The sequence below is a fragment of the Andrographis paniculata genome, unplaced genomic scaffold, assembly GCF_009805555.1.
Source record: "Andrographis paniculata isolate CXL003 unplaced genomic scaffold, ASM980555v1 Contig74END, whole genome shotgun sequence".
NCBI classification, from domain to species: Eukaryota; Viridiplantae; Streptophyta; class Magnoliopsida; order Lamiales; family Acanthaceae; genus Andrographis; species Andrographis paniculata.
The window spans coordinates 345,875-362,119 of record NW_026137611.1 but is presented as its reverse complement, the minus strand read 5'-3'; the positions used below and the strand labels follow the sequence as shown (position 1 = coordinate 362,119).

General features: G+C 33.3%; 2 protein-coding genes across 2 annotated transcripts; both read right to left on the bottom strand.

Annotated features, from left to right (window-relative positions):
* Positions 1–5,029: 5,029 nt before the first annotated feature.
* LOC127266060 (uncharacterized) lies at positions 5,030–6,226 on the bottom strand. Its single transcript, XM_051296151.1, has 2 exons — positions 5,935–6,226; positions 5,030–5,592 (listed from the first exon to the last, which is right to left on the bottom strand). The coding sequence occupies exons 1-2, from the start codon at positions 6,118–6,120 to the stop codon at positions 5,095–5,097; spliced, it is 684 nt and encodes a 227-aa protein (XP_051152108.1). The 5' UTR covers positions 6,121–6,226; the 3' UTR covers positions 5,030–5,094.
* Positions 6,227–9,470: 3,244 nt separating this feature from the next.
* On the bottom strand, positions 9,471–16,223 carry LOC127266089 (uncharacterized). The gene is made up of 12 exons (XM_051296208.1): positions 15,919–16,223; positions 15,744–15,834; positions 15,585–15,651; positions 15,391–15,492; positions 15,195–15,256; positions 14,571–14,654; positions 14,148–14,227; positions 13,824–14,040; positions 12,637–12,692; positions 11,474–11,602; positions 10,611–10,791; positions 9,471–9,818 (listed from the first exon to the last, which is right to left on the bottom strand). The coding sequence occupies exons 1-12, from the start codon at positions 16,044–16,046 to the stop codon at positions 9,690–9,692; spliced, it is 1,326 nt and encodes a 441-aa protein (XP_051152165.1). The 5' UTR covers positions 16,047–16,223; the 3' UTR covers positions 9,471–9,689.
* Positions 16,224–16,245: the final 22 nt, after the last annotated feature.

Sequence of the window (16,245 nt, the reverse complement as noted above, 5' to 3'; positions counted from 1 at the left end):
ATCGAGCTAATTAATTAATGGAACAGTAGCAGATGGAATATATATATAGATAGATAGATGTGAACCTCTCAAAACATATATCTATGTATCTATATATCTATATAGAACACAGAGTGAGAGAGAGTTGGAGAGAGAGAAAATAAAAGCTACCAACCAGAAGTAGAATTAAGTACAGATGAGAAATGCACAATGTGGGGGGATTTCATGAAGGTTTCAGGCTGGTTTTGTACTGTACCCTCCACACCACACACAGACAGATGTATATATACATACATACATATATATATACACATATGTATTGTATGTATAAATGTGCTATACGTAGTTCCCCCACAGAAAGTTTGATTTGGGGTTCACATTTTAGGTCCTGGGGCAGTTCTCATTTCTCGTTACAAGTACTTTGGTTTTCTTTTTTGTGTTATGTTTTAATGACTGAGATTTTTTTAGTATCCATTTACACTTTCTTGGAAGCTGTGATCAAATAAAAACACAACAGATCTACGCGAGACCTAATTTAGGTTAGTTAATGTTTTTTTTTTTTTGTTGTTGTATGCAAATTATTTTAAAGTATGTATATATTAATAATGAAAATTGTATATATATGAAGCTGTGGACCATTTAGAGCAGCAATCATGATCATGCATCTCATTGAGACTGAGATTTGGGCACACATTATATATTATATGATACTAATCGATTACCCTATAGTTTATTACATTTGGAAAGATCTTCCCTACACTACATGGCCTTGTCTCAAGACTTGGTCGTCCCAAAATAGCAAACTTTGTTTCTTGGACAACAGAAACTGTCCATTTGATCACTTTTCGAAGTGGTTACAAGTTCAATAGGTAAGTCCCATATTGGGTGGGTTTTCGACCATCATGATTATGATTCTACTAATCTCAACTGTTCTTGTCAAAAATATTTATTTTACAAGTATAATAATTTAATCTAGAAGCATGAAGATATATATATATATATATATTAATGATCAGTTTGATATTATTAATTATATTAGGCGCAGATCCCAAAGAGGGATTCTCTATGCAGGGTTTTCTGTTCCCCTCAGACCCCCTAGAGCTCGTCGTGTCTGCCCATAATCGAACACACCATATATTTTTATAAGAATATATATATATATATATATATTTATACTTCGGCACGTGCCGACCACCCTCGCACATGCCAGGAAAACGAACGACCGTCTTCTCCAAGTCGCTTTAATTTTAATTTTAGACGCAGCCGCCGCCTTCCGTCTGTGAAAAATTATTCTCCATCACGGCGCGCCCCCAACCCACCCGACCTAACCTAACCTAACCACCTAGCTAGCTAGGGCTATATAGCTAGCTAGGGTACTGGCTGGGCCCCCCTGGAAATTATAGATTAATCCTCACCGTCCATATATCTCGATGTGGCATGATGATTGATGTTGATGGCATTGGCATGCATGATCTAAGGCCTTTCGTATATTTTTTTTATTCTGTGTTTGGTGGTGCAGAAAGAGGGAGGCATGGAGGCTCGTTTTGGGAAATTAAAGGTGAGGATGACGTGGAGGAATCCCATTGGCCTGGTTTTTCACACCCTATATATGAAATGAAATCGATCCTTCTCATCTCTGAGCTTAGCTTTAGATCGGTTCGTCACGCGGTTTGGGTTCCATGACTGCTACCAACCATGATCTGTGATCGCTGACTGACTGACTGCCTCTGTATCTATCTATATATATTACATTCTAGCTAGCTATAGCTAGATCGATCAAACACTCAGTTTGGTTTAGTTTATTTTATTTATTAGAAAAAAAAAAAAAAAAAAAAAAAAAAAGGGGAATTGGAGAAGATGACTTTTCTGAAAATCCAGTATGTATATATGTCCAGAGGGTTGAGATATAGATCAGATGGTGTAGCTAACACAGTAGAGGCTACTTGCTACTTTTGTAGCTGTGAAAACTACTCGTGGGAGAAACTAGCAGTAATGATGAGCATTGGATTTTGAATATTTTCCCAAGAAGAACAAAAGAGGAAGATGATGAAGATTAGATGGATATGGATTTTGATCTAATTAATATAATTAATGAAAGGGTGATAGAACAAAATATTGATTTTGGAGCAACTGTAAGCTGCGGCTTTATACAGCTTCTGTGAAACCCTAACTAATCCCGGCAATCCTCTATCCACTCAAACAGACTACATACACACATACAAATTATAGAGATATATATATAGAGAGAGAGAGAGAAAGAGAGAGACGAGAGACAGAGACTGCAGAGCAAATCAGAGTTGTAAGTATTAATGCAGATTATATGAATCTGAACTGAGATTTGCCTTCACTCTCTCTCTCTCTCTCTCCCTCTGCTTCTCACTCTCTGTGTTTCTGTCTCAGAGAGATTTTGGCGATGCTGAATGTACACCAGTACGAAAGTCCATCTGAGTCATATATGTGTATATATTGCCCTCAATGAAACTAAGATCTTACATGGGGCCGACGGTGGATGCCGTCGATCGATCTTAAATCTCAGCCGTCCGTATATATATATACATCTCCTATTGAAATTTATAATGAATACAATGTTGAATGCAAAATTAAGAAGACAACAAAAGTGTGTGTCATATATATATATATATATATGTGTGTGTGTGTGTGTGTTGGTTGTGTTTGTACCTTTAGGACAGTAAATAACAAAGACCTAAGCTAGGGACACAGAAAGTGGACATGTCTGGACTGGAGATATCTCTTTGTATTATATGTATACATACATACATAGTTTATGTATATGTGGTCCTCAATGTACGACACAGACGAATTATATTTATATGTATATGTATATGTATATGTATATATAGGCCATTGTATTTGTACCGTTTCTGGGCAGCCAATTTGTACGCTCTGTATTCCTCGATTTAACCTTAGCTACGTACGGTACCTTTCTCTATATATATATATATATATATATATGTGTGTGTATGTATGTATGTATCACTCACACTCAGACAAAGCCCCGTATATTAGTATTAACTACTCGGCCCATTTTCTTAATTAATTAATTTCTTTGTCTTGTACTTTTACGCATATCTTGTTCATGTAACGTATTCACGTAATCTCTATCTCAGCTAAGGGTTTGTTAGATATTGATTAGATACATTATCAACTTTTCTTTTTTTATTGGTGTTGTGAGTACATATAATTAGACGCCAATTACAGTGTTAATTTGAATACTTTGCTAATTTTTTTTTATATAGATTGATCATCAAGGGCATGGGATATATATAATGTATATATATCACTTTTGAGTGATGGGGGTGGAGAGGCTGATGATGATGAGGATCCCATGCCTTGAAAATTAAGATCAAAAGTTCAGATAATATATTAGTAATAAAATATTAATATAAATATTTAGTATAGCCTAAAAGATCCACCAATGACTATTTTTTTTTATGACGGAATCCGTAGTTGTTATTGTGCACTTTAGATAAACTGTCACACGAATTTAATATCCTATAAATTAGATCCGGCAAACCTATTTTTTATTTCTATAAAAGAAAATATATAATATTACTTTTCAGTTGAATGATAGTGTCTCACAACAATAATCCCAAAAAAAAAGAACAAATTTAACTTTGTCTTCCATAATCATTAAACTGGCCTATAACTATTGTAGCAAAAGAATCATCTTTAGATGAATATGAAGAGATAGATTTTTTAAAAAACTCTAGATAAAAAAAAAAAAAAAAAAAACTATATTAGTCTAAAATAAAGTTTTTAGGTTCCATTTATACAAAAGCTTTTGAAAGTTTTGAAAAATAATAAAATAAATACTTTATGTGATATTTTATAAAATAATAATAATAATAAGTATATATATTTTTGTTAAAAAAAAAAGCTATTAATGAATAATACAAAAACCTCCAAAATATATTAGTCAACGGAGTCCAAAATTTATAAACATAAAAAAAAAAAAAAAAAAAAAAAAACCCCACATTTTTAGTCTAAATATATATATATATATATATAATTAGTTGTAAGAAACATCTTGTATTTTTTAACTTTCTTATTGGAGAATGCTTAATATCAAGGGCCTAAGGCTAAAATACAATTCAATATAGAAAAAAATAAGTTAAAAAAGCTCAAATAACTAATTTGAGGAAATACTTCTTCTATATTACTTTATTTTAATTGTAAAAATATGTATATTTTATTTAATTTTGTAGTATATGGCCAACTATATTGTTCTAATTTATTATGAAAATAGGTATATTTTATTTAATTTTATAGTCTAACATTGTCATTAAACTCATAATTATGAGATCATTGATTCAAATTTCTTAATGTTATTTTTTTGGTCTGTCATATAGAACTCAAATGATTTAGTAAATACTTAAAAAATTAAATTTGCATATTTGACTACTTTATATATGTTTCTCCATATTTTTGTAAAACTATAGTATTATTTATTTTTTTTCACAAAATATTATGTCATTATTCATGTAGTTATATAGAAATTCATTTCATTAGTGTCACCATTTGGATACCCAACTTGTCTATAAACTTTTGTACTCGATGGGTTAAAATATCATTAAAGACTACGACTGTTTGTTCACAAATAAATGCAAATTGAACAATTAATTAATCTAACTTACCCTAAACAAAATGTCAACCTACATCACCCAATCAAATTTTATTTTATTTTATTTTATTTTATGTTATCCCTCTCCTACTCCCCCAATCTCAATTATTAATCGATCAAATCGCAGAGTACAGTAACCATTAATTCTATCGCTAGTTTGCAATTTGAAATATTAAGCTATAACAAATTGGACCAATTATTTCGTTTTCAATAAATAAATAAAAATCCATATAAACTCGTCCAATTCCAACAGCATGTAATCAACATTGCACAACATTAGAAAATTATTATTTTCCAAAACCCCACGTATAAACATTTGATGGCCAAATTATCGTTGCAAAATAAAATAATTAAATAAACAGACATCAAAGCAAACAAACCCCAAATTCTATATTTGGAAAAAAAAAAAAAAAAAAAAAAAAAAAAAAAAAAGAAGAAGAAGAATACATTGTAAGAATTTAACGACGACATGGCTACCTCTGCAAGAGACCTTCCATGATCACTCTTTTCTTGTACTCTCGAGACTCCGCCGCCACATTACTCCAAATCGCCGCCGTCCGCGCCGGCTCCGCCGCCGTCAATAGACACGCCGATGTGCAAACCACTATGGCGCAAGCCTTCCCCCACAAAACCACCGCCGCTAAACAAATTATTACAATACATATTCCAGGGTTGTGTCTGCACGCCGACTTCGTTCCCGGATTGTTCGCCCTCCGATCGACCGCTGTCGGATTCGAAAATGACGACGAAGAATTCGACGACGACGACAAAGAAGAACAAAAGGAAGATTTCGATGAAGAAAACAGCGAATAACGATTTGATGAGGAGTTACAGGAGAGTCCGTCGTGCAGTAAAGTTTTCTCGATTTGGGTTTTTGTCGAAAGATTTGTATGATTTTTTATTCTCGTCGACGAATTTGATCGACATTGTAATAATCCCCAACTGTTCTTTTTGTGTCGAAATTTCTTCACCTGTAGGAAATGGGAACTTGTTAGAGGATTTTCTACAGGTTCTTTCATGGCAGAAATTAACAAATTTGATAGATATATCAATTATAGTCAAGTCAAGAAACGACGGTTTATTAAATTTAAATGACAATAAACTGACGTTGATTGGCGGTTGGACTAGGAAACATCGAGGAAGTAATTAATTAATAATAATCCAACATACGAACAAATTAGGAATCAAAATAGGAATCAGAATTCTGGGCACACGAATTTGGAAGAAAATGGAAAATTACTACTTCTTTGGAAAATATTTACATAAATATCATTTTGACGAAAGTGGGGATTTGGAGAGTGAGAAATTCTTACAAATGATGCCTTGCAGAAAACAGCGTTGACGAGTAACTTGTGAAGCTTCAATTTCTTGCGTGTCTTCCTTCTGCCATGGCCGTTGAACAGCTTCGCCGCCGGTGCACCGTCTTCATCGCCGGCGGTGAAACAACCCAAGAACTTGCTCTTCCTACGGTTCTTCACCAGATTAACCGACTCCAGCATCTTGATCTAAACAATTAATTCCATGCACAGTTTGTCAGAAAGGAAGAAGAAGAAGAAGAAGAAAAAGAAAGAAGAAACGTCCATACATACATGCACTTCATATAAATATATATATATATATATAGAGAGAGAGAGAGAGAGAGAGAGATTGAGAGGGTGGGTGGGTGGGATCGTGACGTACAGTGAGGGGTATGGTGTTTGAAAAATAAGGGGAACGTGTTTTATTATTCTTGCCTCATTCAATTTAGTTGACTGCAATCAAAATATATTAGTGTATATAATTTTATAATAATATATAGATAAATAATTAAGGGTGTGGAAAATTGGGGGGATTTTGGGTTGGGGTTAGGTTCGGTAATGAATATAATAATATATTAATAAATTTAAATTTGTAAAATTAATAGACGTATGATTTGATTATAAATTTATATTATATATAATTTTTTTAAAAAATTATTTATTTGTATTATAAAAAAATTTAATCATTTAAAATTTATTTGACCTGGTGGTGTGGGGTTGAACCGGTGACGGGGTATGACTCGAGTCTGATCCCTTAGCTTGTGTGTGTGAGGTGAGGAAATTTCATTATTTGCTCCAAGATATAACATATGTGTAAACCTGTAAAATAAATTAATATACAAAATTTATAATTTAAACATTTTTTTAAATTATTTAAATCACTCTACGAATATGTGGATTTTAAGATTGGGCCCATAAACTGTAGAGGCCCAACCCATTATCTTTTCTATATGAATAGGCAGTTTGTTTTATATATATCTTTATCCAGCATAGGCTCGAAAAAATAAACATAAAGCAGTATTAGCCGACAAATTACACAAGAGACAATAAACTTATGGCCCTATTGTATTTTTCTTCTTACTTTATAAATATTTTTGTTAGAATATTAGTATATATTTAAAAAAACTAACAGAAAAGTCCATTAAAGAGCATGGGAGTTTGTTTGCACGGATTCAACGTATATTGCCGTACATTATCCCAATTCTGTGGACAAGAAAAGATGGATTGAATAATACCACTGCCTCAAACCAATGTGCACCCAACCCCACCCCACCCACCCATACCCATTCTCTCTCTCTCAATAAATAGACTCAGACAGACACAAGAACAACTAAAAGCAGCAGCAGCAGCAGCAGCAGCAATATTGAAATCTGTTTGTTTGAATGATATACTATAAAAGAGTATAAAAGATGAGTTTGAGGAACAAAACATGGATAGTTGCAGCAGCAGCAAGCATCGGGACTGTGGAGGCACTCAAAGATCGTTGTGGTTTCTGCAGATGGAATTACGCCTTCAGCCTGCTCCTTCACCACCACCAGAATGCCATTGCCAACTCCAACAACCTCATCAGATCTTGCACTCCTACTCAACCTCAGCCTCTGCAACAGAAAGTGTCTGCAAGTAACATCAAACACTGCTCTCAGGATGAATCATTAAGAACAGTCATGTATTTGAGCTGTTGGGGTCCCAATTGACATCAAACACTGCTCTCTCTCTCTCTCTCTCTCTCTCTCTCTCATGTATATAGATCCATATTATGATATATACAATACATGTAGTTGTTGTGAAGTGAAGGGGTTATTGAAGGTTTTTTGGTTGTGGAGTATCAATTAATTTGGTGTGTGAAAGTTAGATAGATCTATGTTTACTTAATTACAAGCATGGCTACTTGTGGGAGGGAACAGATTGAATAGCAATGACCTCTGCTAATGAGTAATGAACCATGGCATATTATTAATTGGCAATGATGCTGTGGTATCATACTATTACAAGCATGCATACCCACCCATTTAATATAATGAAGCAAATGGTACTCAAGAATACTAAAGCAACAAGAAATTAACAATCAAGCATACAAATCATAGCAGCCAATGATTAGATACAAGCCAATTGCAGTAATTTCTTTCCAACAACAAGAATCACAACAACCTTTACAATCTATATATATGTCCCCTTTTAACACAAGTAAAAACCTTTTTCTCCCACTTTCTTGATTGCATCAGCCAAAACGGTTAAGTAGAGATTTCAACTTTTAGACATAACTACATAAGATACCCCACTAATCTCTTGTTCTTCAACACTTTCAGGTTGTGATTCCCTCCGTATCAAAACATCAGACTAATAGAAAGATATAAATGCCTCTGGACTGAGTTTGTTTGGTTTTAGTTTGAATTTTGGTTTAAATTAAATAGTACCTTAGGTAATATTTTATGAGATAAAAAAATAATAATAATAATTATTATTATTATTATTATTATTATTATTATTATAAACGGTGTAAATGAATAATGGTAATTTTAATTTTTAAACCATAACCAAACAAACTCTCTTTAGTTTTTAACTATCCTCAAAATTTTGACTTCCCAACCAAAATATCCAATTACTAATCAAAATAGCATTAAGAGTCCAAGTCCTTCAAATGTTTATAAATGTAATCCCTTTGTCATAATATTCACTTATTGTCCTATAGTTGAAAAGCAATTGACTCGGGATAATGCTTTAAAATTTGTTTATTTTATCTTGTGGCATAACTACTTTATTGGTCACCAATTATAGTTTCAATTATATTATTTTTTTACAATTCTAAGTCGTTTATTTGAGTGATAGAATTCCTTTTAGATTAGTCATGAATTGGTTGCTCCACTACATTAGAAACAATAACAAATTTGATTAAGCCTTTGGCCGAGTTCAATTTCATAAGCAATTTGATTTCAACTTGATTTTAGACTATCAACTCCTCATTACCATTTTACTTGCAAAAGATCATGAATAAAACATTGAGTAACTTCATCACTTTTTTCACACATTTGTAGTAAACCCGATAAGCTTTGCTATTATTAATAGACCAAAAATATTTATCTATCTTATCTTAACTCCAACTTGTGTGTGATTTTGATTGTTAATAATGAAGTACATTGTGGAATTATTGAATTTTGTTAATGCTCTAGGATATAGATTGTTAATGTAAGAAATTAATTTCACTTTATTTTAAGTCGTAAGCTCTTTAAACATTGTTTTGTGTGAACTTACAAAACAATATTTTCAACCCTTCTTGGAGGGTTATTGACCCAGGCATTGGTTAGTATAAACACATAAATATACAATTAGCACAAGCCTGTCCTAAATGAATATTTGCATGAAATGATTGTCTTAAATGTTCATATTATCTATTTATTTTAATTGACAAAAAAAATCATTATAAAATTATTCATTTACTGAACTTTGCTCATAGTTAAATTATATATATATATATATATTTATGTAGAAAAGAACATGCAAGTTAAAAATGTTTGGGATGAAGAATAGTAAGAATATGAAATGAGACCAAGAGCATTAAATTTTGAGCAATATCATATCCCCCAACTAAATGTCTACACAATTAGGTGTTGTATATACCAAACAGATATCAACAATAACAACAGGTCTAATGGCATAATCATATACTCATATGCAGACTAAAAAAACTTCAACCAACTTAACTTAGACACAACAGTAGTTCAGAATATATCCATCTAACTTAACTCTTACCAAGTTGTGGCTCACAAAATCATTCATTCACCGTGGCGCTTACTGTTTGGCTGGAGTTCCAATCGCATTTGTTGCATGAGTATCTCTTCAATACTGTTGGTGAAGAAGGAGACATTGTGGAGTAAGTCAGGATTTAAAGAGTTCGCCATTTCCTGACAAATCAAAGACACAAGAATGTGAGGTTGGTCCACGAGTGAATGCATGAAGCATTCTACAAGGTCGTCATAAGGCACATAATCCTAGAAAGCCAGCTGAGCTTAAATTGCATAGTGTTGGCTGATAATGCTGACATTGAAAGGAATATACAGGACAAATTTCTGAAAGTGGAAACTTAGTTTTGCTAGTGAACCCCTATGGGTGCGCAACCGTGCCCTCAAGTATGACCACCTTCCCTGTGAAGGTTCATCAAATAAAACTACACCATCACTGATAAATCAATGTCAACCAACATTAATTGTTTTCAACCATTTAATTTCTCCTAGGCCTTTAAAAATGTGGGACATTGAGCAGACATCTTTTGTTCATCATCTGATTTGTCGTTAATGCAGTATTATATACTACTTCCAAGTAAAGGAAGCCTAAGAAAATGACCGAGAAGCACAGAAATCATGTAAAAAAAAGTTGACAAATTTCATTATAAACATGAAGGAAACCTGTAGAGATACTTACTATCTGACAAAAAGTACTAGTAAACATTTTAATGTGTAGGAGTAAAATATGTTGGGAGTCATGAACAATAAACTAGCTTCACTTTCAATGTATTAATGTTAGCACAGTTCATCGTTTGTATTTCATAGAATCTAAACCAGAAAAGCACTTTGACAACACAAATTGGAACTCAAGAGACATTTCCAGGAAACAAGAATGACATAATTGAACAACACTAAGGAAACATTGTACATTATCATTTTTGGAAGCAAAATAGAAGCAATAAAATCACTTACCACAACCTTCCCAATGAAGCTCAATGAAATTTCTTGAGAATGGCTTGTACTCTTTAGCGATGTCAGTTTCAAAGCCATATTTGATAAAGGCCACCCTTCCGGAAGTTTTATAAATGCATCGATCCCACCCACCATATGAGCTACGATCATGTCATCTCTATTTAGGTACTCAAGTGAATGTCTGAAAAGAACATAAAATGGCATAGCATTTGTTAGAATTCTACAGTATCTAAAGTTGGGATCCTTCGATTTCATCAAGTATTTGTTTGTTGTACTAAAGAAACAAAAGTACATCAGCATTCTGATTCATTATAATAATCTCGTACAATAAGCAGACTGATTTTTCATTATAAACACAATATCATTGCTTTCCATAATATCCATTAAAAATAACAGATATTGGAAATTTAATTATATGCTTTAACTACATAAAGATTTATTGTCTTCACAAGGTTCTTTGTTACCAAAAACTTGGTAGTGTTTATTTTGTAAGGTTCTCGGATAATTTTCCAATTCAAGCATTGTAATCACACATATGGACATTATTAATCAAATAAGAAGGCACAATTCTAATATCATAGATCCAGAAAATTTTCAAGCTCTGAATCAAAATACTATGTCCTTTGTTTAATCAGATTAACTTCGTTCAATTGGTGGCAAAACCAAGTGAATTAGTTAGCATTTGGTCAAGACATCCTTGAATCGTATGCCCCACCAATTCAAGCAGAGACTCTATGCACGATCTAAACCATCGCATTGCTAACTTGGTCACAATTTTTCAATTCAGATAATGTAGGATGACGCAATTATTACTTGCCAAAACAATGCTTTTAAGCAAGTCAAACATATTATTTGAGACAGACCTTGAGTTATCAGAGTTTTTTAGCACAAATCGTCTGACTGTCGAAAGAGCCATCCTTTCTTGCACTTTTCTCACAAACCACTCCAAGGTGGACCTGGTCTTGATGATAGAGAATGTTGGATAAAGCTGCCTGGACACACCACAGATAATCAAATGTCGGACAAGAAACCAAAATATCAGCATGCATACATTAACAAAGTCCTCAATTTAACAAATGCATGCAAGCAATAGCATCAACTAAGCTAAACTTAGCATGCATAGCACATCTCGGAGACCCAACCTGCTAAACTTTTACTGTCAAATTACATAGAAAGGAAATCTGTGTAGTCCTAAAGTTACTACTCTATTCTTGTCCATGCTCCAATCCCCCAGCGCCAAAGAATAAAGGAAAACTTCTTGTTTTTCCATTCTTCTCATTGAATGGGCTATCATTAGTTACAAATATGCCACTTACAAAGCAAGATCATATGAATCTAGCAAAAACTCGTAAAGGACACCATAGTCAACCTAACTATACAGGAAACCTGCAACAATGAGGCAAATGTTTGGAAACTTTGACCAACCAATCTATCTCAAAACATACCTATTGAAGATATCGCACCCCATAGAAAAGAAAGAAACAATGTAGGTATAGAATTGTGAAAATGAAAACTACAACTCACACACACCAATAAAGCAAATACATTGACTAATCCCAATTCATCTGAGAGAATCAACAAGAGATAATCCCCTTGAAGAACAAATAATACGCAAACAGAGAGCTCTTACTGATTAATATTTGTAGGGAAAAAAAATCCTTTTCAGATTTGTATGGAACAAACTATCTGTAGACATTTGGCTGATACTTTAGTTTTTCTGAATCAAACTTCAACCAAAACTTTCAAGTAATTCAAAAAGATGTCAAAAGATATTTAAACACATCTAAACCCAAGGAACAAGGTTGTAAGAAAAGAAATCTTAACTTCGCCCATTGGTATATTAAACTTTATCCTAAACAATCTCAAAAGAAATTAAAAATTAACAAAAAAAAATAATCTAAAATAATTAAAATGGTCTCAAAGTCTCAATGTGGCGTGCAAGAAAATTTCTAGATGCATACTTTCACCTCTATAGAACTATAGAAAGTATGGAAACAAGAAATGAAGTGAAAGGTATGCTACAAACCTGAAGGACTTTGCAGCATTAATAAACTCATCAATGTGTACATCATTTGGGAAAATCTGCATACACATAGTAAAGGTTAAAGAATATAACAAAACAGTAAGTCCTATTAACATAATGCATGGCAGAATTCATTACAGTAGAATGAAATGCAAAAACGAAGAAACAATTCCATAAAACAGTATGACAAATATAACACAAAGCATCTAAATAGTGTTCTTTGTCTTTTAATAGCTGAAACAGATTCAAGTTTACACTTCATACCTTATCTATTAACTAGGCTAAGTTCATATGACATCCATGCATCAGGGGTTATCAAGTGTCCATATGCCGTTTGTGAATAAGAATATATTTGGAAACAGTACGACACTTATTTTCACAATTATTAATAGATAAATCGTTCACGTTTACCATTTCAGAACATGCCTGGATAAGTGGATGAAAGAAAAAATTTAGCAGCACTGATAAGAAGGGGCTTGAAATTGAAATGTCAAGCAGTAAAAAGCACAAACCATTATGAAGTTATTAAGTAACAAAACGGACATGAACAAGAGAACATCTTTAATAGCTGAGCTTAAATGAGGTAACACTTTTCTCCAGCAATGCTATGACACTATTGGTATATCAAGGAATAACCTCTACTAATGGCTATTGGCATTAGCAATTAAGACAATTTATATTATGCAAATGGCTTGTGATTGTGGAAAGTCCTTGCATTATATGGGAGCATCAAAGGAAGTAAATCCCACTACTTGGTGAAATCCTTGGATAGCAACAACTAAAAATATTTTTCCAAAAAGACTCCTTGGTTGTACTTGCAAAAGTGCCAATATCATGTCCTGTTTCTAGCCTCCAGATGCCTAAGAAATCAGCTACTTCATTTCCTTCTTAACTATTTAGGGTGTGTTTGTTTGAAGGATTTTGGAGGATTTCTACTATTCATCCAATTTTTTCCCCCCAAAAACATCACATCAAACACCTATTTTTTATTTTTTATATTATACTAAAAATCAATTTTACATTCAAAACATCACATCAAACCCTATTTATATCATATCATACAACTATTCAAATTCAAAATTTTTACTATTCAAATCCCAATCCAAAATCCAAACCCCCAAACAAACACACCCTTAATATCATGCCTAAAGCATTGTAACTTCTGTATCCAAATAGAACAAGAGCTTTACCTCAACATTGTTTAGTTCCAAGGTTCCATCTATGAATTCTATTATCAATTCATGGTTTATTTCCAATGGCTCAATCACACATTCTATGCCTTGCTGGCGTAGAACACTGTCTAAAAATGGAATATATGTCTTCAAGGCCAATCTGATACTGTTTCCTTCAATCTCAATAACTCTGACACCTGTCAATGAATCCTCAATTTTCTCAACAGCTTCAAACCTGACACAATGAAAATGATCATGCATTGGGCAAAAACACTCATGTTCAGAAGCTGGGGTAGAGGACGGGGAATGATGGAGCTACACTTTTTCTAAGCAGTAAACTACCTTTTGAAAACAGCATCAAGATCCTGCAGTGACTTTAGATTTGTCCTGTTCTTCTCAATCTGGTGACTCAATTCTAGCAACTAATAAAAGAATTAGGACAAACATATTTACTTGGTTAGAGTCATTTAACAGCAAAGGGACAAAAATAAGTACTTAATAATATTTTTCCAATCATAAATTTCTGTTTTGGGCACGTAATAACACGTGTTAGCTTCTTGGACTCTGCTAAGTGTAATGAAGAATCAAATGTATCATAGCAACGGGCTATCGAGCAATAGAGGCATGTAAGAAAAAACACTTTTGATGTTGGGAGTTCCTAATAGAATGATAGGCCATAATAGCTTTTCTTTTGGAACCCACTGGCTCTCAACTCTAAGTGACCAAATAAAATATATTAAATTTGAAACTGCAAAATAAATAAACCTTAAATTTGGAATCAGATTCCACCAAATCATCTAGAATATGAAAGGTCTCTATGTCTATGCCCTCCTTTGCCTTCTCTGACTTCTGCAATACATAGATAACTTTAGTACAAATCAATGATATGTAATGTATCACATATTCATAAACAATCATATATCGACAGATTCGCAAGTAAATAGTAGTTGGGTATAAAGCAAAATTATATATAGATAAGAATGCAATCAGTTGGGCACTACCCTGGTCATAGAATGCAGTTTACTTATCCAAGCATACAATACATCATGTTTCTATATCTAGCTTTGTCTTGCCTCCTCTCACTCTGGGAATTACTAAAAAATCAAGTTTAGAAAAGATGTCAGTCAATAACAAAAATTATGAACTCAAGCTCTTGAATCTTGATATAACTCTTACACATGACAAAAGTATTCAGGTACTTCCCTAATATACATTTGAAACGGTTCTTCTATCTTTACTCTCTGCTTTCGAATAGAACATGATGAATTTTTTAGTTTCCAATCAATTTCCTTTCTATGGCATACAAATTGCAACTGTCTTTGGCATTACGAATGTTACTTCCTAGCACAATTTGTTTATTGAAATACCTTACACTTCCTAGAAACAAACCTGCCATTCAATATCCAATGACCAGCATAATTTCTCCAGCTGACTCTGCAATTTATCAACCTCTACATTTAACGAATAAAAAAAAAATACCAGATGTCAGACATCTAAGTGAAAAGGCAAATGGACTTGGCTACTGAGATGATAAATTTATCAAAAACAACTTCAGTTCAATTACAGAACATAACTTATCCCTCACCTTCCACATTTCTCTTTTGAAGTTCCTCAATTTCACATTCAAGGTCCGCACTTTCAGCCTCCACTTCACCCAGCTCTTTCTTTAATTGCAACAAAATTTCATCTACATCATATATTTAGATTTATATACACAATCTTGAACCCTTTATAAAGACGATTATAATATGAAGGTAACAATAACAAAAACAACCCTACCAACGTCATTATTCTGTAACACACTGAAATTCGAAGAGCACTCCGAGTAAACCGAATCAATTTTGCTCTGCAGTCAAAAATTGCAGGTTTGCGCCTAATAAATAAAATAAAAATGGAACTTCCACAAATGTCAAATAATTAAATTTTTCAGTTGCTCACCTCAAGCTCGCTAGTGAGGTTGTTTAGAAAATTCTTCTCCTCGGGACCAAGATCCACAAGTTCATCAACTTTTCTCAGGTTCTCGATCTGACTGCAAGTTAAACATACAAATAAGAACCCCAAACATCTAAAGTATTCAAAGCATTGGTGCGACAAGACATTAGGGTTTTCAAACCTTCGGAGAGATAGCTCAGTTGCCTGAGGAGGAGTGAAGATAAATGACTCGCCCATGCTATTCTTTCTCCTCTCTCCACTGTACAATTTTCGCTGTTGAATTTTTTTGAAGTACCCGTCGAGCGCCATTATTTTCTTATTAGTTTGATGAACCAGTCTCCCTCACCCGGTTCCAAACGTTCGTCGGTTATTGAACCGGAAGTTCAGTTAGAACCGATATGACCCTAAAACTGAGCCGAATTTTTAACGGTTCAGTTTTGGTTTCATACTATTGCAAACCGTGGACGCCGGTTCGAACCGCAATGAATGATGGAAAGCAAACATGACG

Excerpts from the sequence above, each read along its gene's own strand:
- LOC127266060 (XM_051296151.1), bottom strand. The coding sequence starts at position 6,120 with ATGCTGGAGTCGGTTAATCTGGTGAAGAACCGTAGGAAGAGCAAGTTC. Across the intron at positions 5,593-5,934 it reads TTTTCTGCAAGGCATCATTT|GTGAAGAAATTTCGACACAA; the intron begins GTAAGAATTTCT and ends CATTTCCTACAG.
- LOC127266089 (XM_051296208.1), bottom strand. The coding sequence starts at position 16,046 with ATGGCGCTCGACGGGTACTTCAAAAAAATTCAACAGCGAAAATTGTAC. Across the intron at positions 10,792-11,473 it reads AAAAACTCTGATAACTCAAG|ACATTCACTTGAGTACCTAA; the intron begins GTCTGTCTCAAA and ends TGTTCTTTTCAG. Across the intron at positions 9,819-10,610 it reads GCTTCATTGGGAAGGTTGTG|GAAATGGCGAACTCTTTAAA; the intron begins GTAAGTGATTTT and ends TTGATTTGTCAG.